General features: G+C 41.9%; 1 protein-coding gene across 18 annotated transcripts in view; it reads left to right on the top strand.

The window, feature by feature from the left end:
• nfasca (neurofascin homolog (chicken) a) overlaps positions 1–23,875 on the top strand; it is a 67,001-nt gene that overhangs the window by 7,010 nt on the left and 36,116 nt on the right. For 17 of the 18 annotated variants that reach the window (XR_002061790.2, XR_002061788.2, XR_002061791.2 and 14 more), the window contains 17 exons: positions 2,262–2,373; positions 2,507–2,691; positions 2,767–2,898; positions 3,037–3,180; positions 5,020–5,131; positions 5,223–5,389; positions 7,720–7,867; positions 14,082–14,206; positions 16,105–16,149; positions 16,458–16,559; positions 16,940–17,137; positions 17,340–17,410; positions 19,261–19,483; positions 19,629–19,744; positions 20,227–20,437; positions 22,570–22,692; positions 23,550–23,723. Coding sequence is in view for 12 of the 18 variants with exons in the window: in XM_019357570.2 (XP_019213115.1) it covers positions 2,262–2,373; positions 2,507–2,691; positions 2,767–2,898; positions 3,037–3,180; positions 5,020–5,131; positions 5,223–5,389; positions 7,720–7,867; positions 14,082–14,206; positions 16,105–16,149; positions 16,458–16,559; positions 16,940–17,137; positions 17,340–17,410; positions 19,261–19,483; positions 19,629–19,744; positions 20,227–20,437; positions 22,570–22,692; positions 23,550–23,723 (2,388 nt within the window). In the remaining 6 variants the exon portion in view is untranslated. The remainder of the gene's footprint in view (positions 1–2,261; positions 2,374–2,506; positions 2,692–2,766; positions 2,899–3,036; positions 3,181–5,019; positions 5,132–5,222; positions 5,390–7,719; positions 7,868–14,081; positions 14,207–16,104; positions 16,150–16,457; positions 16,560–16,939; positions 17,138–17,339; positions 17,411–19,260; positions 19,484–19,628; positions 19,745–20,226; positions 20,438–22,569; positions 22,693–23,549; positions 23,724–23,875) is intronic. The other variant, XM_019357573.2, reaches the window with a different exon arrangement.

Raw genomic sequence — 23,875 nt, 5'->3', positions numbered from 1 at the left:
AAGCAAGGAAGTCCCAAAGCACATCATTTACCAACGCCTGGAAGACAACCAGGGCATTGGTAAGTCCAAGTGGTGTGACAGGGTAAATGCCCCAGGTGAGTATAGAAGGTGGTCTTCCACTTGTCACAATGGGATCGTAGATGTTTCGGAAAAGATTGTGGCTCTTTGCAGAAGAAGTTAAAAGGGAGAAGACAACAGATGTAAAGGTTGTTTGTTTTTAACAGTTCAAACCTCTAAAGTTAATGCAAGAAATGCAGCTCCCAGGGAGTAGGACGAGGGTGGGATGATGTCAGCAGCTAATGAGTGGTGGGTGTATTTTTCCATTGGATCGTGTTCTGATTTGGTGAGACTGTATAGGCAGCTCATGGCCAGAGATCGGGCACCAGGTAAGGATGTCAGTAACACAATTGCATGGTTGCTGGGAGGCAGAGAGAGCCAATCATGATGTTCAGTCAGGATGGAAGACAGAAGTGGAAACGTAGACTGCAGTCCAAAGTCATCTCAATGTCAACTCTTGCAGCCAAATGCAGGACACTGAAGTAAAAGTTGAACAGGAACAGAAGAAAAACAAGTAATATAAGTAATACAAAGAAGTATTTTCTGAATGGAGTTGGCAGAGGGACAGGCAGATAATTCACTCTGGTGAAAATTCAGGTGGATTTCCTGAATTTTCCATGGATGTCCTGTTAACTTGGACTAACAGGACTTCCAACTTAGTCCAGGGTAGGCAAAATATAACAGAGTAACCTGTGGTACATGTGGAAGCCACAGTAAGTACAATGAGCTGGCATCAACTGAGGGATTTCTACAGGAAGCATGAAGGGAATGACCAGCTGCACACAGCTGTGTTATTATCCAACAGCTTCCAGAAATCTGGAGGAATCCCTACTCTGAGACACACACACACACACACACACACACACACACACACAAGAGGAAGAGAGGGAGAAAATACAGGAAGAGAAAGAGACATACAATAGTGGGTCGACACAGCTGGACTCCCAAATGGTGGTAGAAATTATGCCATCCTTTTTGGGCAGAGAATCGTAATGTGTGTGTGTGTGTGTGTGTGTGTGTGTGTGTGTGTGTGTGTGTGAGATGGAGGAAAATGATCCTTTATTGTTCCTGTTGATAAATATGAATGACATGACATTTAAATGAATCTTCCAAAGCGTGTGTAGTATTGAACCATGTGTTATCAACATTTTTGTAAACCCTAACATGCTGTGTGCTGGCAGCAGAGTCGTTATTAAAGGATCACATATAAACATAGAGTAACACACAAACTACCCTTAATTCAAGTAGAGCGTACACAGATAATCTCTGTATTAATTATGCAGACAGTATTGTGAAAGAACATGATTTGGGAAGATGGGATATGTCCCCGAGGGATGAAGGAACAGACATTAATGACATGATGAATATTGAGTGTGGCATCACACTGTTGTCTGAGAATGAGGTTGTGCTTGTGTTACAGCAGCAGTGAGTAAACATGCACTCAAAGGTGTCTGAGGCTGGTCCTGCCACCATCATCAGCTCAGCGATGGGTGCCCGGGTCTGGATTTGTCTCATTCTCAGCAGCTCCTTTGTAGACGCTCGCAGCTTTAATCCATTATAGATCTGCATCACAAAGTCGGCTGCAGCCAAATTAGTTTCACATAAGCCTCGGCAGGCTGCATCTCTTTGCTGGATTCTACAGCTGGGATTGGATCAAAGCTTTTTAGTCCAAACTGGTTACCTCAATGATTTAGAAGAGAAAAAATATATGAAAGGTAAAAATGTTCCGTACATTATATGTGGGATTATTATTTATTTTTGCTTCAAAGGTGCTAACATAATACCCAATGACCCATCGTGTGTGCCCTTATGTGTAGTTTCATGTGAAGCCAAAAACACCCTGAAATCAAAGTGTGAATAAAAGGCTACAAACAAAAATAAAGTGTGGGAAAGTTTGATTTAAGCTTTTAATGGCCGGCTTTGCCATCCGCGTTCCCTTGGTTAACTTAAACAAACATCATTGTTTTTTATCTTAATCACCTTATTTCATTTATTTCAAAATAAGCCAGAGAGTGTTGGACCTGTTTACAGGTCACTGTGACCTCAGTGACTGCACAGAGTCAAGCCTGCAAGGATTCACAATAATAGTCCTAGGTTGATTTAAAAAAGAGGCTGTTTAATCCATGGAGAAAGTGAGTCATGCTGCAAAGATAAGTGAATGTTTCATTTGTGCGTATTAATCCATCCTCGTGTCACATCTTCAGACCGTAAAGTAGCAGAGTCCACGCCGACCTTCCTCTCACCATCAGGAAGTGAGAGCTCCAAAATGGTGCTGCGAGATGAGCAGCTGCTGCTGGAGTGTATCGCTGCTGGACTGTGAGTGCACTGTCACACACACGTACTGCGGAATGATAAGATTATGCCATTTATTTGAAAAGTGAACAGTGGCACATGAACCTGAATTTTGAAGCCAAAGTCTTGTCTTTCCTACCGTTGCTTTCTCCTCCAGTCCAACACCCATCATCAAGTGGTTTAAGAAAGGTGGGGAGCTGCCAGGGCAGAAGGTGAAGTTTGAGAACTTCAACAAGACCCTGAAGATTGTTAGTGTGTCAGAGGAGGATGCTGGCGAGTATGTATGCATGGCCAACAATCATTTAGGCACCATACGCCACTCCATCTTTGTTCAAGTTAAAGGTAAGTAGGCTGTATTGGCTCTGTGTTTCTATGAATGTATAACTTGTGCTAACATGTTGGCCTTGTGTCCAACAGCGGCTCCTTACTGGTTAGTCAAGCCATCAGACCAGGTGCTAGCCCCAGAAGAGACTGGACGCCTGATATGCCGGGCCAATGGCAACCCTAAACCTCACATTGAGTGGCTTGTCAATGGGCAGCCTATAGAGAGTATGGTTCTTTATAATTATTGTAACAGAATATCAGCCTTGTTTTTTATGAATTAACATCAGTATATACGACAGCTATCAACAGTCTTTTCTTTGTCTTCCTGTCTATATCATCTAACCATCCTCTGCCCGACTGCAGGCTCTCCCACCAACCCAAACAGACAGGTGCTCGGAGACACCATCATCTTTCGCTCTGTGCAGATTGGAAGCAGCGCCGTGTACCAGTGTAATGCCTCCAACGAGCATGGCTATTTGTTAGCCAACGCCTTTGTCAACGTTCTTGGTGAGACACAGAAGTGGGAGCTTGATTTCAAAATGGAAACAGAGCAGTGAGGCTATTAGCTCTCCACAGTGCATCCAGAGTGTGCTGTAGTTCACTGGGGTCAGGACTGGTTTTAAAAACCTTTCTTTAAACCTTATCCAGAAGTGACCATAGTGGTTACACTGCCAGGTAAAAGTTTGGACAAGTTTGTTTTGTTCTTTAAAGAGTTTAATCACCAATTTATCATCAAAGTTCTTGTGATTGGAGCAGGCAGCACTTTGTGCAGGAGGACAGTTGATAACCAATGTAGTGATATGTTATCGCTGACCAGCGCTTTAGATGTTGGTGAGCAGGCTGAAACAAAGAACGGCTGCTGTGCTGACCTGCGTTCATGTAAACTCATTTTTTTACTATGAGATCCATGAAAAACACACACACACACACACACACACACACACACACACACACACACACACACATTGTGTCATTCATTACTGGAATCAGTGGTTTTCAGAGGCAGTCTGTCAATTGTTTGATCAAATTTAACATTAATTTAACCTCCAAAATAACTTTAACATGAGGTTAGTTGGTTAATCTTCAAATTAGTGTTTGGAAAAACACCTGTGTTGTGTTGCTTGTTACTACTATTTATAATGATATAATCATTGCTGTGTCGTCGAATTTAACATGTATTCTTAGAGGTTACCTAGAAATGTGGTGACCCCTGTTGATCGAGCCCTTAATTTAGTTTGCCAGGACAAAGACAGTGTTATTCTTCACCTCTGTCTGACTTTGGGATAAGAGTCATAGTCTGCACCTCGACTGGATGGCAAAGTACTCATTTTCTATCATAAAGTACCACAGACAGTCAGTAGTTGGTACTTTTATTTGCACCTTGAAAAAAGTTGAAATATACTCATACATATTATTGAGGAAGTTTAAATGTTGCTCCTAATGATTCCTCATGAGCCCATTTCCTCCTGCACTTTTTATCTTGACATAGCAAAAAAAATGAGTCAGGATAGATTACCTAATTATTGCAAAAAAATTTAAATCTTGCAATTAAAAGATGTATTACAAAGTAATACCTGTATTATTGTCAGCCTAGTCTATGACCTGTCTTCCCAATGTGATGTTTGTGCAATGTATGTATGGTTGGAAGGTTTAGTGCGCGTGCATCAGCCAGCATGCAGCCTGCTGTAGCCCATATTTTCCTAATTAATGAAGTATTCTGATTCTGAGAGACAACAGGAAATAACTGACATTTTGTCTAAAGATAACTGCATTCAAAACCAACAGAGCACATGATCAGTTACATCTCTCTAATCTTCTGCCCAGGTTTAGCCGGTAAAAGCAAAATGACTCTTTGAGTATAAACATACTGACAGTTATAGGAATGAGTGCTTGTTGAGAAGGAGCCAGATAACTTTCATACTGGACTTATGTTTGAAGTGTGATGGTTGTTGGTTTATGGATACCCTTATTATACACTGCAAACACAGGGTTAGTTCACACAGGAACCTTCTATGCAAAAAAGTATTGAGTTTTCCTAAAATAATCATAATTACATCATATTACAGAAATGGGTCTATTATGGTATGTTATAATGTACACTTCACACCGTGTACATTATAACAAACCATAATAGACCCATTTCTGTAATATACTTACACATCTATATTATTGCTAATATATATTGTAATATATCTATATCACGGCTAAAGCACTTTCTGGATGGATGCAAACTGCATTTCGTTGTCTATTCTAATTCTATTCTATAATTGTGTTTGATTAAATGCTTGTAAGCCTGTGTAAGGGATAAAGCCTGGTGAAGATGTACTGTAATCCTTTTTCCTGTAGACCTGCCCCCGAGGATGCTGGGCCCCAAAAACCAGCTAATAAAAGTCATTAAGAACAACCGCACCTTCCTAGACTGCCCCTTCTTTGGTTCCCCTTTACCGGAGCTACGCTGGTGAGCATCTAAAGCTTTTTGGTCCTTTTACAGGAAAATGACAGCCAGAGTTCAGCTGTTAACCATGTTTATGTGTTTTTATTATGTGTAGGTTTAAGAACGGACAGGGCAGCGGGCTGGATGGAGGCCAGTACCGTGTTTACATTAATGGTACCCTGGAGATAAAGCGGGCCCAAGCAGAGGACGAGGGAACCTACACCTGTGTGGCCAGCAGCATCTTGGGAAAAGCTGAAAACCAAGTGCGCCTGGAGGTCAAAGGTTAGATGTTAAAAATGAAAAGTGAATTCATGAGTGACATAAGCTCTGCTCGAGCAGGTCTGTCACGGCGAGTGAGATGAGCCGTGTAGAGATAATGAAGTAGGATCCAAATGCAGGCACTTTGTAAAGGTGAGAAGGTGGTTTATTGAAATACGCGGCACAGGGAAAACATGGCAAACGGAGACTAAACTATACTGGAAACAGCTAAACTACGGAGGAGGAACCTGAACACGAACATGAAAGACGGCGAGCAGAGGTGGATGACGGTAGACAGCAGGGAGACACACAGATGACGCAGGGTGGATACACAGACGGACCAGCAACTACAAACACAGAAGACACGACTTAAATACACACAGAGAAACACAAGGAGATCACACACAGGTGGGGAACACAGCTGGGAATAATCAACAAGACGAGACAGGGGTAAAACTGAACACACTCACATGAGACGCGGACCTTCACAATAAAACAGGAAATGAGAACACTACACCAAGACGCAGACCTGACACTGAAAGACAGACAGAAAATGACACATGGAACTAAACCCACACAAAACATGAGAACACAAATCCTAAATACCAATAAACAGAAACATGGAACTCAATAACAATAATCATTATCACCACCATCACCACAAAATGAGAAAATCCAAAACACCAAGATAACTGAAACACAAAGGGCCAGAGAAACATAAGGAACAATCCATAATGCAAAAGTAAACCAAAATATAACAAACTCAAAATACTGGGTCCAAACTGACCCAGAACCGTGACAAGGTCTATGCCTGTTCAACAAATGTGTAGCTATCTGAATGATTTCCTTTCATTGTGCCAAACAGCCTGCACTCTGCAACTATGTGCAAATCTCATGTGCCTTTTATTAAATGTTAAACTGTGACAGAGTGAGAATGACAGAAAGAGACAAAGAGGACGTAAACATGCACCCATATAGCAAAATTGGTATGGCCCAGATCTGGCCCACACAATGTGCTTACACATGACCCACATACCGCAAAGAATGACGGCCCTTTGGTGGCCCAGATCTGGTTTGCCAGAGGTGGCCCACACATGGGCCAGCACAAGGCCAGTTGCAGACACACTGGTGGCCCTGTGCTGGCCCAGAACAGTTTTAGCTCTGGCCCCAGATGTCAGCCTAATGTGTACCTTAATCAAGGCATATAATAACAACATGTGCCGGAACATAAGAGTGCAAAAGCAACATGACGAAACTGTTCGGACAGGGAATGAACTGATTCTTATACAGCGCTTTTCTACTCTCCCAGATTACTCAAAGTGCTCTATGTAACACGCCACATTCACCCAATCACACACTTTCTCTAAACTGAGTGCTTCCTAACTTCTTGACATACAGACTGGAGGAGCCAGGGATCGAACCACTAACCTTCCGTTCAATAGGTGACCTGGTCTACCTCCTGAGCTACAGCCACCCAGTGGTAAACATGAGTAAACCCTCACCAGGTTTTGGATAAAGTGTACACTCACAAACCTGTCAAACCTACATTTGAAACATTGGCTACTATAGCAGTATAGTATTGCAACATGGCATTTGGGTCTTCTAACTGAAATAGGAAAATAGGAACATAAACAGTGCCATCTACGCCAAGCCTGGTCCATATTTGGATCACATACCACCTATCATGCCAGAAGTCAGCCAGCAGTGTCGGCTTGACACCAGATCCGGGACAGACCTGTCTGCTATGTGGGCAGAACATCTTAAATCAACATTTGCCGACCTTTGTTTGACTTTCACTGAATCAAATGGAAATTTGAACTTGTTTTATCCAAGCCTGTCTCCAGTGAGCCAAAGCATTAGAGCCAATGATGAAAATAACATTGCTTACCTTTATTACATGTCAGGGTACATTAGTAAGACTGTTGAAGCTATTTGTAGTCCTGTCTAAGTCACATGTTACTCTTTTCTTAGACCAGAGGAGAAGGGCAGAGGTTGGTGGGATGGCTGGACATACAAAGCACCTGGCTTTGCTGTTGGTTGCATGATTTGTTTTTGCATGTTAACTGTACTGTGTGTTAACTGGATTTTTACACAAAGGGATTGTATTTTTATGCAAATAAAGTCACCATGATTCAATTTTCTTGCACATTTTCTTTATCTAAATCTTTGCAGCTTATCTCATATTGAACATGTAAAGCGATGGAAAGAATACGTTTTGGTAAATTAGTCTTGTTTTGGATAAGACTGTGGCACCTGACAATGCATCTCCACACAGTATTATCTACCACATGTATTATTGGATGCGTCTAAAATCTTCATGTAATGTATTGCTCTTCATCTTAACTTTGACCCAGAGCCGACTCGCATCATTCAGGCCCCCGAGCACCAGTCAGCCATCAGGGGCTCCACAGCTCGCTTCACTTGTAGGGTGACGTCTGACCCCAGCCTTCCTGTCAGTGTGGCCTGGATGAAGGATGACAAGCCTCTTTACTTGGGATGGAGGTAATGACCCCTGCTTTTGGTCTTTTTTAACAACCTGTGCTCTGCTGTCACCCTCTTTGTCTCTGTGTTACGTCCCCACGAAGAGGTCTAGGGGTGTGAGTGTGGGGACCAGTAACAAATGGGTCCGGAAATAGAATAAAAAGGAAAACAGACAAAGTTGTTCTAAAATAATATAGTTTTATTACAAACAATATAGTTTTATTACAAATAACCTTAACTTAAAGAGCCGGCAACACCGTTTTATCAATAATGCCAAAGAAACAAAGGAAACAGTTACAGCAACAAAAGAAAACTACCAAACAACTAAGGGAGGCACTTCCTACTTAACTCCTCACCACGGGGAGACACTCTCGGGGCCCACAAGTCCATCTACTCACTAGTCGAAGGAGGCTGTCTGTCCAAAACCTAGCAGGAAAACATGCAGAGCCACAGAGGGGAAAAACCACCTCGCTCACAGTTCATCCCCTGCTTATATAGCCTCAGAGGTGATTGCTGACTGTGCCCAGGTGGCAAACGAGGCTAACCAAAAGCAGCTGTGTCCTGGGGAGACAGGAGAGTGAGAGAGACAGAGGGGGTAGGAGTGGCAAGAGAGGAGGAGGTGGAGAGAGCGGGCAAACACCCCACCCACACACTCCCACAGCCTCACAGGATGTAACACTCTGTTTCAAGCCTGACTAAACATGGTGGTGGGAAAAGTTGTTTATTTGCTCTATGTCTGAATCTAACAACAACATTTCACAATTTAGTGAAGGGTATTAGCATCAGCTGTTGGCTGGCCTGGGTGTGGTTTGCAGTGCTGTGATTGGTGTGTAGTTGTAACAGTGAATTGTACTGAGGCTCTGTTACTAAAAATGAGTATCTAGTCCCAGTGTTGTGACATGCAGGCGATCCGTAGTCCTGACAATGACTCTTCAAGACCTAAAGCAGAACACATTCATGGTTACATAGTGGCACAAAATGAGCCTCCAAACAACCAAAAAGTGTTGCCTTTCCAACAGTTGAGTCCTGGTCAGTTTGAATGAGCCAAAGGGAAGGTGAATCCTTAAACCCCTTCATCTCTACAGCGTGTGTCAATAAAAGATCAGTGTCTCTTTCTAGTGTTTTCAATGGGTCCATTAAATTACAAATGCTGTACTGGGATGTCAGGGAGTACCCCCACCCATATCACTCCAACCTACCCACTGTTTTTTTCCCAGTAGCTATGTATAAAGCATTTGTAGTGAAGGGTAAAGCTTCAGCCAGGGTCCATGAGTCAACGGGTTTGTTTAAAACAGCCTTAGGAGAGACTATGCCCGAAAAGCTGGACTGAGTGTGTAGCTGCAGAAGGTGAGATGAGTTTAAAACATGACTGAGAAACAGAATCTCAACTTAGATGTTGTTCTGTTGCTGGAGATGCTAAGCAGGCCAAGACCCAACGTTATATATGATGATGGTTTATAGACTAACAAAAGTACATGGACTTGGGAAATGGTTTAAAATAAGCCCTCCCTCTGATTGAGCTACCACTAATTTCTCCTGAGGAGCAGCTGGCTATACTCAGAGGTGGGAGGTAATGAAGTACAAATACTTTGTTACTGTACTCTACTTGAGTAGTTATTTTTCTGGCAACTTTTGCTACAGCAAATCTTAAGAAACTATACAAACTAGAAGTATATAACTTATATATATAAAATAACTATAATTGTGCAGTATGCATATGACCTAATGATATATCAGTGGTTACTTCAGAGTGTTTATCAGAGTGACGTAGCTGAGACAGTCATCGATGTGCACAAGACAGACTGGGTGATGGCAGCGTAGAAGATGACCAGCAGCTCCTGTTGAACTTTCTGAGTTGCCACAGGAAGAACCTCATCTGGGCCTTGTTCTCGACAGAGTGGATCACTTCAGATTCCTTAGGATCCACCTTTTTATGATCTGAAGTGGTCCTCACATACAGACTGTTGTTGAGGATGGTGAGAGGGCGGAGCATCGGGTAGTTTCTCCAAAGTCCACTGGCAGTCTGTACCAGTGGACCAGCTGATCCACCTCCGCTCAGACTCATCATCATTCTGGATCAGACCGATAATGGTGCAAGTTACTTTGAAAAAGTAATTAATCATAGTTACTAGTTACTTCTTCAAAACAGTAACTGAGTTAGTAACTGAGTTACAAGTTTCTAAAAATAATGAATTACTTGAAAAGTAACTATTGTGTTACTTAAAAAAAAACGTTTAACCCTCTGGGGTCCAGGGTACAATTGGCTGTTTTTGACTACTTTTGATTTTCCCTCCACATTTCACCTTTAAAAACTATTTACTTTGCCTTGTTTGGTATCATTCTTTTCAGCACAACCTCACGTGTCTGAATTTACAGTTATGTTTTCATTTTGACTTACTGTATTAACACAACTGATCTAAAATCAGACAAAAAACACATTTTTTTTACAGTAACAACCACAAACTTGTTTATTGAATCATATTTCATAACTTTAAATGCAAATATAAATTGTAAATTTTAAAATCCTATGCACAAGTTTTGCAAACAAAGTTATTTGCAGCCATTTGAAACCATTTACAGAAAAATCAGGTATTCTGCATTAAATAAAATGCCACACAAATTATTTGTGCCACTGCAAAATATAATTTCTGTCCACTATAAAGGAGAACATGACAGCCTGATACCTGCAGGCCTGACAGCAGCAGGTGTATCACTCCTCCTGTTCTCTACCTGGAGACAGCAGTCGCCTCATTGTTCTGGCACACAACACAAAACTATCCACAACACTACAAACTACAAACATGCTAAACGTCACAAATCTCTTACATCTCAAAACTCTCTCTCTTTTTCTGCTGTCTTTCTTTCTCTCTCTCTCTCGCCGTCACTCCTAAAATCTGTATCTATGATTGTACGATCTACTGCACAATATAAAGCGCCTTGAGGCGACTGTTGTTGTGATTTGGCGCTATATAAATGAAATTGAATTGAATTAAAACTTCCCCCTCTTCCTAAACAACCAAATGTCATGTTGCGACTGTTTTGCCCCCTTAGCTCCAGGTGTTGTGCCAGAAAGTGATCGTCAGTAACGTGACCGCACCGCATTTTCTTGTTAGTAACGGTAACAGCGTTGTAACGATAGAAATAGTAATTAGGCAACTGCTGAGGTTGCCCGAGGTTTATTTGAATGCAATTTGAATGTAATTGTGGGAGGGTGTGGTGGGCAGTGCCGCTGCAGGGGAGGCGAACGCACCTTCGTGGCATCACAATCACGCCTCACCAGCTTAAGATTGGTGTACAGACCTGTTGTGGGGTTGCTGTTGTTGTTGGTGTGTGGCTGGCAGCAGGGAAGCTGCTGCCAAGTTGTGTGAACAAGTAACCGCAATAAAGAGAATGTTCAAGACTGGTGAAACGTGGTCATGCCTCATTCCTGCCACAGTAATTTCTCCTTATTTTCTGTGCTCATGTTCTACATAACTGATTCAAGTTAAGTACATTAATTAGAGTTCAATTTATATATTGCCATAGGATTTTATAATATCAAATGAAGAATATTAGATTTGTCTCCCTTAAGGAAACCTTGAATTATTATTTTTGCAGTAGGGGTGTCTCTCTTTCAGGTAACTGGTGCGTCCAGCAGACTCAGTTTTAGATACAGGTCAGGAATTCTGAAAACAGTTTGAGACAGTCACAAACCAGGCTACCCAGGCCCCAGGAGAGCCACCCCAAAATGAGGTCTTACAGAGCACACAGGGCCGAGGTGCCACTGAGAGGAAAACAAGCAAAGTCTGTAAATGAGACTTTCCACACAAACAGACAAAAGGAAGGCAAGGTGGGCTGTCACAGAGACCATTGGCTAGAGATGACCATGTGACTGAAGCAGCATTCAGTTGAGCTGTGTGGACGTGGACATCTACACATCTATCAGTTTGGACGAGGTGACTTTGTGTGTTGTGAGTCTTCTTTGGTTCCATGTTTGTGCTTTACTATCAGAGCACTTACTTTACTGAATTTTGTACAGTAAAGTTACTTGTTGTGATATAGGACCATCTGTGTCATGGGGGTAACAGTACTTTTGGTTAATGTGGCAGTAATCCTTGCATGACAACATGAGCCACTGCTGGCTCCACTTAATGTTGGTCACATGTTACTGTTGCGTGTTCTTTGTAGCAACATGTGATCTTGATGTAGGGGCATCCATGTTTGCTCAGAGATGTCCACTTTGGTTCTGTGGTGGAGTGTGATGCTTTTTGGTATCTAAAGCTTATCTGCAAGGTTTCCTTTTGCTTCAGCTGCTGATCTGTTATTGGTCTACTCGAGTAATTTCATATGTGGCTGATGCACATCTGGCTCCTCTTCCAGTTTTTACTGTAAAAAAGTCTGATCTGGCCTCTCTGTTGAGGGTAAGCCTTCTGTGTTTACATGCTTGAAGGCACCTCTTGATAAAAGACTTCATGTCTCGTTCTGTTCAGGATTTGGCTAGATGTTGTGAAAAGTCTGAAATGATCCACTTAAGATGAGTCCAAAACTATTAGCCCCTGTTATGAAATTAGAGAACACTCTTGATTTCAGCGTGAACATGACCATTAAAGACTAAGTCTTTGTTTTGTATAGTGAATCTGTTTCCAAAATAACAATGTCCACTAAGTTTAATTAGCATATTTTATTGATACACCAAGTTAAAACAAGAAAGGGCAAAAATGAGACATCCAAAATTATTATCCCCATGGCCATTAATAGTCAATACTGTACACTTTCTGAGACACAACTGACAACAATCTCTTAGAGTAGCTCTTTACGAGGTTGGCACAGTCTCCTGAGGGATTTTGGCCCATTCCTCTATTGCAAATTGTTCTAGCTGGTCCAAATTGAATGGTTTCCAAGCATGGACATTCACTTTGAGCACTTGCCACAGATTCTCAATAGGATTGAGGTCTGGGCTCTGTGCAGTCCACTCCAGGATCTTGGTTTTGGTATCCTTGAGGAACCATTGGACTAATTTTGATTTATGCTTTGGGTCATTGTCTTGTTGGAAGACCCAGCAATGACTTAAGCCTAGACTATGAGCAGATTTCTGCATATTCTCCTTCGAAATGTCAACATAATTTCTTTTTTCATGATGCAACCAAACAAGGCTCCCTGTGCCTGAGGCTGCAAAACAGCCTCACAGCATGATGTTCCCAACTGTGTTCCTGGGGTTGAAGGCCTGTGCCTTTCTTCGCCAAACATAAGCAACAACTATGTGCTGAAACAGTTCCAGTTTAGTCTCATCAGACCAAAGCACAGACTTCCAAAACTCATCTTTACCTTTCAAATGTTCATGGGCAAAAGTCATTTGGGCTGTGATGTGTCGCTCTTTGACTAAAGGGGTTCTTCTGGGACGATGCCCCTGAAGTCCACCACGACCAAGAGCCGTCACAACTGTGTTCCTTGAAACATCAACCCCAGAAGAGGCCAGGTCAGCAACAAGCGTCTTGGCAGATGTCCGGGGCTTCTTGCTGACATCTGTGACTAGTTTCCTCTCCAGAGTTCTTGAAATTTTGTGCTTACGGCCACGGCCAGGTTTGCTTTTTACAGAATTTGTCTCCTTATACTTGGCAATGATGCAAGATACAGCAGTTCTAGACACTGTGAATTGCTTGGAAATGGCAATGTAGCCTCCCCCCTTATCATGAGCCTCTACTATCTTTTTTCTGAGCTCCAGAATTATTTCCTTTGTCTTTGGCAATGGTTTCAAAGCTGATTGGTTAATTACTCTTGGTGTTTTGAAAGCAAACATTCACATAGGGCTAATATTTTTGACCACCCCATTTTTTATTATATTTGATATAAAGCAAGCCTAATAATGTATTTTATATTACAAAATGTATCAAAAGCTACTTAATAGCACTGGTGAATGTTCGATTATATCAAGTTTCATCAATGCTGTAAATATTGGGCAGAAGTTTAGGAAAATGTTCCAAAATTCCTGGGGGGCTAATAATTTTGGCCTCAACTGTAAGTTGTCTTCTGTGGTCTTTTGGTATTGCTGAGGTGACCAAAGCATCCTTTTTTGTTTGAAAGAATATGTCACATGATCTAAAGTACTTCCTGTTTGTCTGACAGGATTTTTTCCAGCCTAATGGTAGCCTTCTTCACTTGTATCCATGTTTCTTTGGTTTTTGTATGAATATGAATAAAGACTACCTCCAGTGCTGTTACTACATGTGTGACAGTCCTTTCTGTATCTGTCTCCTAGGTTGAAGAAGGATGATGAGTCCCTGTCGATCCCCAATGTGAACGAGGGTGACGAGGGGACGTACACCTGCACTGTTAAATCTGAGATAGACCAGCTGTCAGCCTCTGCTCGCCTCACAGTATTAGGTACACTCACATAAAGACTGGACTCTGTGTTGTTTCATTAGTTCATTAGTCTGAATGTATTCTTAAAATATGTAATCTTCTCTTACATTTACACTTACCATCATCATCATCATCATCCCATGAGCAGCATGCACATGCGCTCAGTGCTTATTTAGGTACACCTGTTCAACTTCCTGTTACTACAAATATGGAATCAGCCAGTCACATGACAGCAATTAGTTTCAATTAAATTTTACTTATACAGCGCTGAACCACAACAACAGTCACCTTTATATTGTAAGGCAGACCCTACAATGATACATACAGAGGAAACCCAACAATCACATGACCCCCTGTGAACACGCTGTGGAAATGCTGTGGATTTAGGTGAGCAGACATGGTTAAAGCACTGGTTTCAGCTGCTGAAGAGGTATGCATACGTACTGCATATGTAACTGCATTTGGTGAAAGACCTTCTGTTACTTTGGACTTATGTTCATGTTACTTCAGATCATTGTGACGGCTCTGATGCTTTCCTGCTCCTGAATGAAACAGGACTAGTCAGACTGCACTTTGATGGTATCAGGATATGACAAAGAGTTTCAGCACATTTGAAGGCTTCAGTTTTATGCACAGTGCTGTGTATTAGCTGAAAAAAGTTATTGTACGTATGAAGCAGTTATTTACAGTGAATGTGTAAAAACGAAACAAATCACTCTAATGTAACACAGCATTTTGAAATTTAGCAGCAGTATGTGAGACACTGAAACAAGTACTTCAAAACTGCTCATATATCCAGTGGCATGCTTCTACACAGACTGATGTAGTCTTTGGGACTGGTTGGAAAACAGTTTTAGCATTCTGTGTCACCATTGATTTGACTGAGCTGTTTGAGGTTGCTCCTAAAAACACAACACAGAAAGACTCCACCCGTTTATTAGTCTATATTTAGTCCACCATCATTCTACAAACATGTCATCTTTCAACAACACGCTCCAAGCGTTTGTTAGCAAAGAACACCAACTGCTTTCAAATGCCACACTATGACAGACTGTAGCTTTGAGCTGTGACCGGCTGGATAGCACCTCTCCTGTTCGACCTGTAGGGTGCAGCATTCATGATTGTAGTCATGGTACCACAGGACAGCCTGTGTGTGTGTTTGTGTGTATGTGTGTTTGTGAGTGTGTGCGTGCGTGCGTGTGTGTGTGTTTGTCTGTGTGTGTGTGTGTGCGTGCGTGTGTGTGTGTGTGTTTGTCTGTGTGTCTGTGCGTGTGTGTGTGTGTGTTTGTCTGTGTGTCTGTGCGTTTGTGTGTGTGTGTTTGTCTGTGTGTCTGTGTGTGTGCGCGCGTGTGTGTGCGTGTGTGTGCGTGTGTGTTTGTGTGTATGTGTGTTTGTGAATGTGTGCGTGTGTGTGTGTGTGTGTTTGTCTGTGTGTGTGTGTCTGTGTGTGTGTGTGTGTGCGCGCGTGTGTGTTTGTGTGTTTGTGAGTGTATGCGCGCGTGTGTGTCTGTGTGTGTGTGTGTGTCTGTGTGTGTGTGGGTATGTGCGTGTGTTTGTGTGTGTATGTGTGTGTGTGCATGTGTGTGTGTGCGCGCGTGTGTGTGTGTGTGCGCGCGTGTGTGTGTGTGTGTGTGTGTGCGCATGTGTGTGTTTGTGTGTGTGTGTGTGTGTGTGTGTGGTAGACCTTTAATGATTTGAAAATAATAACAGGCATTCTTCTTTAATCCACATGTCGTCATCAGTGTGAGCATTTTTATTTGTAAAACCAGTGATTACGTGATTGTGTACAACTGTGTAACTTACCTTATTACTATGTGTGCTAAATGCATTTTTAATCCCTTGCTGTTGATTGGCTTGTAGACTAACCTGCAGACTCTAACCTTTATACCCACTTCCTGCTCCCTGACCCTGTCCCACAGAGGTGGCCACTCTCAACCCCTCAGTCTCTAGTGCCTTGCTTCCAGGTAACACACAGCTCAGTTGGGAGTTTTATATTATCTACTGTTTGTCTCTGTCCTGTTTTTACATTTGTTATTTGCTTGTTTTTTTTAAACTAGTTGTTTTTTTTAAACTAGTGTCTCTTTGTCTTACTATTTGTATGAAACCTTTGTGCTGAGAGTGTTATGTGTCTGTGCTGAGAGGAGACCCGACGAGTCATTTGTTTTATATGAAGAAAGTCTTTATGCAACACAAGTGCAACATGTCTACAAATGTATGTGAGTATGCTTTTGTGTGTCTGACACAAGCAAAGCCATGTCTTGTCTTTCTTCAGCCCGTCCAGACCCCCCCATTGATCTGGATTTGTCAGACCCAGCAGCACGCAGCGTTCGCCTCACCTGGATCCCTGGAAAAGACCACAGGAGCCCCATCACAGGTAAGTAGGCACACATAAACCTGGATCCTGACAGGATTGTGTTATTTTCTCAAAAACTGACTAAACTGATCCTGTTGGGGAGACTGTGTAAGCAAAAGTAGCCTAGTTAGTTTCTAGGTCACCACAGTTGAGACATGATTCTGAATGGATGCTAAACTCAAAATCCCATTACTGAAGAATCTGGGTAAATTATAATCCATGTGGGATACTGAAATCTGTATTTGTGGAAAAGGTTGTAAAATGTATGCAGCTGGGCCATTAAACAAGCTGCTGTGGACAAATGGATGGGACACAGCGTGCTTCCAGAACACATGGACTCACAGACTTGCAGCAGGTTTTACTCTTTTGGTTTTTCTCATTACAGTTCTGTCTCTCCTCAGAGTTCTTGGTCCAGTTTGAAGAGGACCGCTGGGAGCCGGGTAGGTGGCAGAACTTGTCATCTTACCCTGGAGACCTCAACTCTGTCATCCTGCAGCTCGCTCCCTTTGTCAACTACCAGTTCAGGGTCATCGCCATCAACTCGGTAGGTCAGAGTGATCCCAGCCGCCCCTCGCCCCGGTACAAGACAACTGGAGCTGGTAAGGAGCATCTCATGCAATCATCTGACCTCAATTGGTCGGTTTTATTAGTTTACATGTACTCAAATTAGGTACAACATGTAATGTGATGTTTTGGAAATGTATGTTCACTAAAGGTTTACAGTTACAGTTGAATAAGTGTGACCTTAAACGGTTTGCTGACTCTGTTTAATGTCAGTGCACTCTGTTATGTTGAAACAAGCACCAGATGCCATTCCCAAAGGCCTACGGGGTTGGGGGTCCAGAAAGGACAATATGGAGATCACCTGGGAGGTAAGATGTGCACATCTATGGGAAATGAATCAGTAAGACAGTGTAGTCTGCACTGTGAACATGTTAACAATATAATGAAACTGAAAGTCACCTGGATGCAGATGTGTAATCAGGTCCTGTTGTCATCTTAATAAAAGAAAGCTACTCAGATGTAGAACATTGTATCTGTAGACATTTTCAGTGACTATGACAAACGTTTTTATGCTGGTGGTTAGCACTGTTAGCTGAAAGCACAAAGTCCTGTGTGCAAAGGTCCAGCTACGACCTTTTTGTGTGGTGGTACATTCTCCTCAGTGTTAAATAGGATCTTTATGCATTTTGTTGCTAGCAGAATCTATGAAAAATGCCAAAGATAACAGTTTTCCAGACATAGAACAGTACTTTTGCTCCAACATGTTAATTCCCAAATATATATTAGCTGAAAATGTGGCAAATCTTGGCGTGATGTGCAGTGTGTCTATTTCACAAACCTGGACAAAAGAGTAAAAGTAGCAGGCCCAAAACACTATTTACAGCAGAAACACGGTTTGAAAAAATGTAGTATTAAGATGACACAGGACCAAACAGCTGGATCTGGACCTTATGTTGATCAATCTAGGATTTGCTTAAGCCTCATTAGAAATGGTCTCAATGTAAGAGTTACAACAATGACAACAATGATCCTAAACACAGGGAACTTTGAATGCTCAGGTGGAGTAGAAAAGCACTAAGAACCATTTACAGCCAATGTGTGGACCTGGATAGAAAGAGATACACAGTGGAACACTTTCAGTCATGCATGTGCCTCACCAGAACCTGGACCTCAACATTATTGAATTTTTATGGGATCATCTTGACAGGGAATCAAACTAAAGGGAGCTAACATCCAAAGAAGAGCTTTGGAGTGTCCTGCAAGAAGCCTGAAGAGCTAAAGAAAGCTTGCCTGAGAGAGTTGAACAGTAAAGGTGGTCGTAACAAATATTGTCTTTCCAGCTCGTTAGACTTGCACAAACCAGTCTTAATTCTGACAGCAAATTTGGATTTAGTTTCAGTCTTTTTAGTTTAAGTCATAATTTAGGCATCTAACTTGTTTTAGTTTTAGTGGACCAAATATTATAAGATTATCGTCGCCTTAATCTGAAGTGAATTCAGTTGACTAAAAGTTTGTCATGTGTTTACCGGTGCGCCATGTAGTTTACAAATGTTGTATTTTCCTTGACGTCAAATGTGGAATGAGTCTACGTTTCTCTTCCTCCCAAGCACTGTCGCCTGTTCATGACAAACAGGAAGGATGGGAGCTCTCACCTTGTGAGATCAAATTGTGTGTATCTAATATTTCTGCCCAAGGAGATCACTTCCAAAGTCATCCCGCTCTCTGCACAACCTGATTAATTCTGATTGGATCTAATCTCTCCTGTCATTTGATTTTTATTGGTCAACAAAAGTGTCAAAACATTTCATCATAATTTTCATCTTCTTTTTGTTAACAAAAATTAAATTACAAGATAAAAATTTTCCCCATAAAACGTTGCTTCATCTAACAGTGTTTATTTTTGTTGACCTAAAACAAGATGATAAATCAATCAAAAATAATGCACAGAAATATGATGAAATGTATCAACATGTTTACAAATAAACACTACATGTTGTGGAATAAAGGCGGGATGAGCTTGGAAGTGTCCAATCAGAGTTAATCTCCTTGTACAGTAAGGTTAGACGCAAAACGACCAATGTCTAAGTAAATGTATATAACCACCAAACAGTTATAACATGTAATTATCATTTGATAAGTATCACTCATTGTTTGTCATACCAATATCTACTTTCCAGTGTGTTTAAATTTAGGCTCATTTCTCTGTTGACTTTTCTAGCCTCTCCTTGATCTGGAAAGAAATGGTCCAAACCTGCACTACATTGTGTGGTGGAGACGAAAAGACGTTGAGGAGGAGTGGAATAACGTGACCACATTGGGGGCCAAACATGTGGTCCACAATACAGAAATCTATGTGCCTTATGAGATCAAAATCCAGGCCAGGAATGAGTTTGGAGCAGGACCAGAGTCTAACATGGTGATTGGATACTCTGGAGAAGACAGTAAGTAAATACTGACTACGAAGCAGCTTTTAATTATAAGAGCAACCCATGTGGAGCTTGAGGAAAAGTGAAAACCGAATTGAGAATTTGTTTTGAAAATACTGCTGACTGTTCACACATATTGTGTCGACTTGGATGTGTTCAGAGCCCACTGATGCTCCCACTGACCTGCGGGTATCAAAGGTTGACAGCACCAAAGTTATCATCCACTGGAACCCTGTGGACCTGAACTCTGTCCAGGGAGAGTTCAAGGAGTATAGAGTAAGACTGCCTTTGGTTTTTCTAATGAGAACAAACTGCAGAGTTGGTACATTACGTGTCATTTCACTAGCTGGGCCCACGTCCTCATTTTAGGTTTGACAGCGTTTTAGTAGTTAAAGGTGAATGCCTGGACATGAACTGAGCTGCGGTTTGGGGAAGGCCTCGAAGGCGACTGGCAACGGCTCCCCGGCCTGGCAGATCCCCATGTACTAATTAGAAGCGAGGAAGTTAAAGAATAGAGAACAAGGAGGTAGGGAGGGTGGGGCACGTAAACGAGAATGACAGCTTGCAGAACTGGGAGAACCTATATAGATGAGAACCGGAAGCAGCGTGTTTGGAGGCGTGGCCCTGCTCCTGAAATTCCGATACATAATCTCCAATTATCCTTCATGATCAATTTTGGATAATTTCTCTTGTGTAATATCCTCCAATCTCCCGTACGTCTTACCTATTAACACCTTTCTTCCCATTCTGCTTCCCAGTTATACTACTGGCGTGAGTCTAGTCAGGTTCCAGGTCTGGTGGTCATTAAGGACAAGAAGATCAAAGGTTTTTATAGCACTACGGTCAAACCATCAGGCATGCTCAGTGACCTGGTGCCGTACTCTAACTACAAGATGTTCATGGTTGTGGCCAACAATCGCTTTGAGAGTCAACCCAGCAACACTGTGGAATTTACCACCAAAGAAGGAGGTGAGGATGCTGTCCACCCACCCAACCGAAAAATGACAAGTTTATACAGGGGGAAATAACTCTTTGATCATGTGCTGAATTTGTGAATTCATCTTTCAAATAAATGAATAGTCTAAGATTTGATGGTACATGGTCCCATTCATTGGCCACTCAGTGTACCCAGAGCTGTGCAGGAAGTCTGATTTTATTGTGGTGGAAGCAAGACAGCAAAAGTAAGACAAACTCACCTTGTCTTACCTTCGTGAAGGATGTTTTCCTTTGCTGCTGGTTCAGTGAATTTTGGTCACAGAGTGACAAAACCTGGAGCTCGGAATCTGTGAGATGTCTGCTTTCAGCAAAAGACGGCATGTCCATGTACGCCCCAGCGTAGATGCATGCTTTGTGTTTACGTCTTTTTGCAGAATCTGTTTAGTTGCTCTCCAGTCATTTGCTCTTTTAGCTGTTTGGTGGTTGTTGAAATGGTTCTGTGAGCTTTTAGCTGAGATTTTTGATGTTTCTGTGGATGCCACACGTCTATATTTAAGTAACAAATCTGGCAGTACATCCTGTTAAACCAGATGTTCACCCCCTGATCCCTGGTGCTGGAGGCATTGGGGTTCAACAGGTTAACTGTTTATTTGTTAATGACTGTGTGGAGTATGAACGGCCATAATAGAGGTTTTCATCAGTAAAAAAGGTGTAAAACTTACAGTTCAAAGTCCAAAGTTTGAGCTTGTTTGAGAATCATAAACGGCTTCCAGCACACTCAGGCCTGTGAGGCTCGTTCAGACACTGAGCCATGGCTCTGTGCTACATGCACACATTTCTGCATCTCTGACATTCAAACACACTTCATGTTATGTCACATTCAATACTGAAGTGTACATTGAGTCTTTTTAAAGGAGGCAGTTTGTGTTGTTGTGATGGATTTGCTGCTCCGAGGGAGAGCACACATGAGCTTTAAGACCTGGACAAGTTTGAAACTGTTTGTCCTCCACAGTGGAAAATGACTTTACCCAGCTCCCCGTCTCTCTGTGGACCTGGACCACTACACTCGCTGTCTTCAGAACGTCTGCCCCCCTTTCTTCTTTCACATAATGGTATGATCCCAGTCTGTCTTTGCATGTAATTGGCTGCCCATCAAAACAAAGTCCCGCCCTGCATACGTGGATTGTTAATACCAACATTAACTGACATATGAAATGATCTCGTGTGTTTGGCAGTCCTGCTTTACGGTGTAGTGTGGTACCAATGGTGTTCTTGGTGATTGTGGTTCAATCTGTCCCCAGATCAAATTCAGATTTAGAGCGTTTGATGGTCAATTTATATTTCTTGTCTTTCCGAACAGTCACACCAATAGTTCTCGGCTTCTCACCCAGCTTCTCGTTGATGGTCTTGGAGCCCATTCCACTCTTGTGTTGGTCTAAAACCTTGTACCCTGCATCCTTTGACAGCTTTTTGGTCGTTCCCATTGTGGTGGAGAGGCTGGAATAAAAGAAATTCATTCTGTGGAAAGTTGTGCTTCTTACAGATAACAAGCTCAGATCAGGAATTTCTGTGATTGACTAAATCATTTTTGTAATCTGGCCACATCGGAACACAACCAATCAGAATTCTGGCATGATTGTTGGGAATTCAGATTGTTATTACACTCAGTGACATGGTCGATCTGTCTCTCTCCATTAAAATGAAACTACCATCAAAATGAGAGACTTCATTTCTTTGAAAGTAAGGAAACATACAAATTCAGCACTGGATCAAATAATTACTTCCCCCATTGCATGCCATGTAGAGGTATCATATTATTGTGACCCAGAGGTAGCTCTCTGATAGTCTTATATGTCCTTTTTATAAAGACAATTTTGTGTAGACTCAAAAAGTTAAAGGCTGGAAAATTAGGTGGAGCGGAAAGGAATAAAAAAGTAGTTCTCAACACTGCATACCTTACAAAGGCCCAGTACTGACACTGACCTGATATGAACTCACCTTGTCTCAGAACTTGAACATTGTATTCCATGATACTGACTAAGCATGTAAGCTTTAAGACACACAACACACACTGCAGTTTTTCTTGGTGCTGTCCAAACATGTGTCGAAACTGCGTTTTAGCTACCATACTGGACACTGTTTCTTCTCTTTTGTTGTGTTTGTAGTTCCAGACGCTCCAAGGTTCTTCAAGATTAATCGCAGAAGTTTGGACACGATCCACTTGGAATGGGCTAAACCTCTGGAGCCCAATGGCATTCTGACTGGATACCAGCTCAAGTACCAAACAGGTGAACTCGTCTTACTCTGTCATTCCCTAAACTTGTATTCTTTCTAAAGGCCAGCAGGCATGGACTCCTCAGCATCACTCTGTTTATCACTTAATTTAAACCTTAGTAAACGTCCTAATGAGTTGACAGTTTTCAGTTTTAAATCTTGTTCAATACATTGTCCTGTCCATTTTGTAAATTATGGGCCCATTTAGAGTCAAGCTAGAAAACTGGGTATGATTTAGAATAATTTCATCTCATACAGTAGCAGCTTGCCAAGTTGGTTATCTTTTATTATCTGACTTAAGAAACACACACACATGTTGGTATGTCCAAAATGCCAATGCTTTTATTGATGGTTGACATCATCATCAGCTGTTCAGCTCTTGAATGTAGACTTGCTTGTGAGTTTTTACAGGCCTAAGTTTAGTGCTTTGCTTTGTAGTGTTAGTATTGGGACCACATAGGTCTACAAGAGAGATGCATTAAGGGAGCAGCGTGATTGGTCACTTGGGCTTAAACTGAAATGGTAACATGTTACCAGTTTTTTAGTGACAATAAAGGCTGAAAGTTAGGCCTTACTCTGCAGAAAGCACAACTGTGCTACATAGAACCAATCAGGATTTACCTCAGACGAATCAGCTTTATTGACCATTATGGTAATGATGGTAGAAATAGTGATATTCAAATGTTCTAATTCTGGAACAGCACCTAAGTGTGACTGTACAGAAATGTACAAGAAATTCATGAAACTGATACTGCTAATTGGATACCATTGAGATGATGATTACAGCGTTCAAATGGACAACATAGCTGAATGACTGTGTGTGTGTGTGTGTGTGTGTGTGTGTGTGTGTGTGTGGTTGTTGTGTATGTAGTCAACGGTTCCAAGGTGGGTCCTTTCCAGCTGGAGACGTTCTTTCCTAATGTGACAGAGTTTTTCCTTCGCGTGCCGGACCGTTCCTCCCGCTACAAGTTCTTCCTGTCAGCACTGACTCAGGTGGGAAAGGGGGAGGACTATGCTGAGGAGTCTCCACACTTCACTAATGAAGGTAAGGCTGTGATATGCTTATAAAACACTATATATTTGTTTGACAAAGGAAGGAAATTTAGAATTAACTAAATATATGAGCTAGACTAATTACTGTAACACTTCATTAATGTCACAGTTCAGAGTTTACAGAACATCTGCTCAATTACTGAC

Source organism: Oreochromis niloticus, linkage group LG4, assembly GCF_001858045.2.
Source record: "Oreochromis niloticus isolate F11D_XX linkage group LG4, O_niloticus_UMD_NMBU, whole genome shotgun sequence".
NCBI lineage: Eukaryota > Metazoa > Chordata > Actinopteri > Cichliformes > Cichlidae > Oreochromis > Oreochromis niloticus.
Note: the sequence above shows the minus strand (reverse complement) of the source record. Positions and strands in the feature narration are given on the sequence as shown.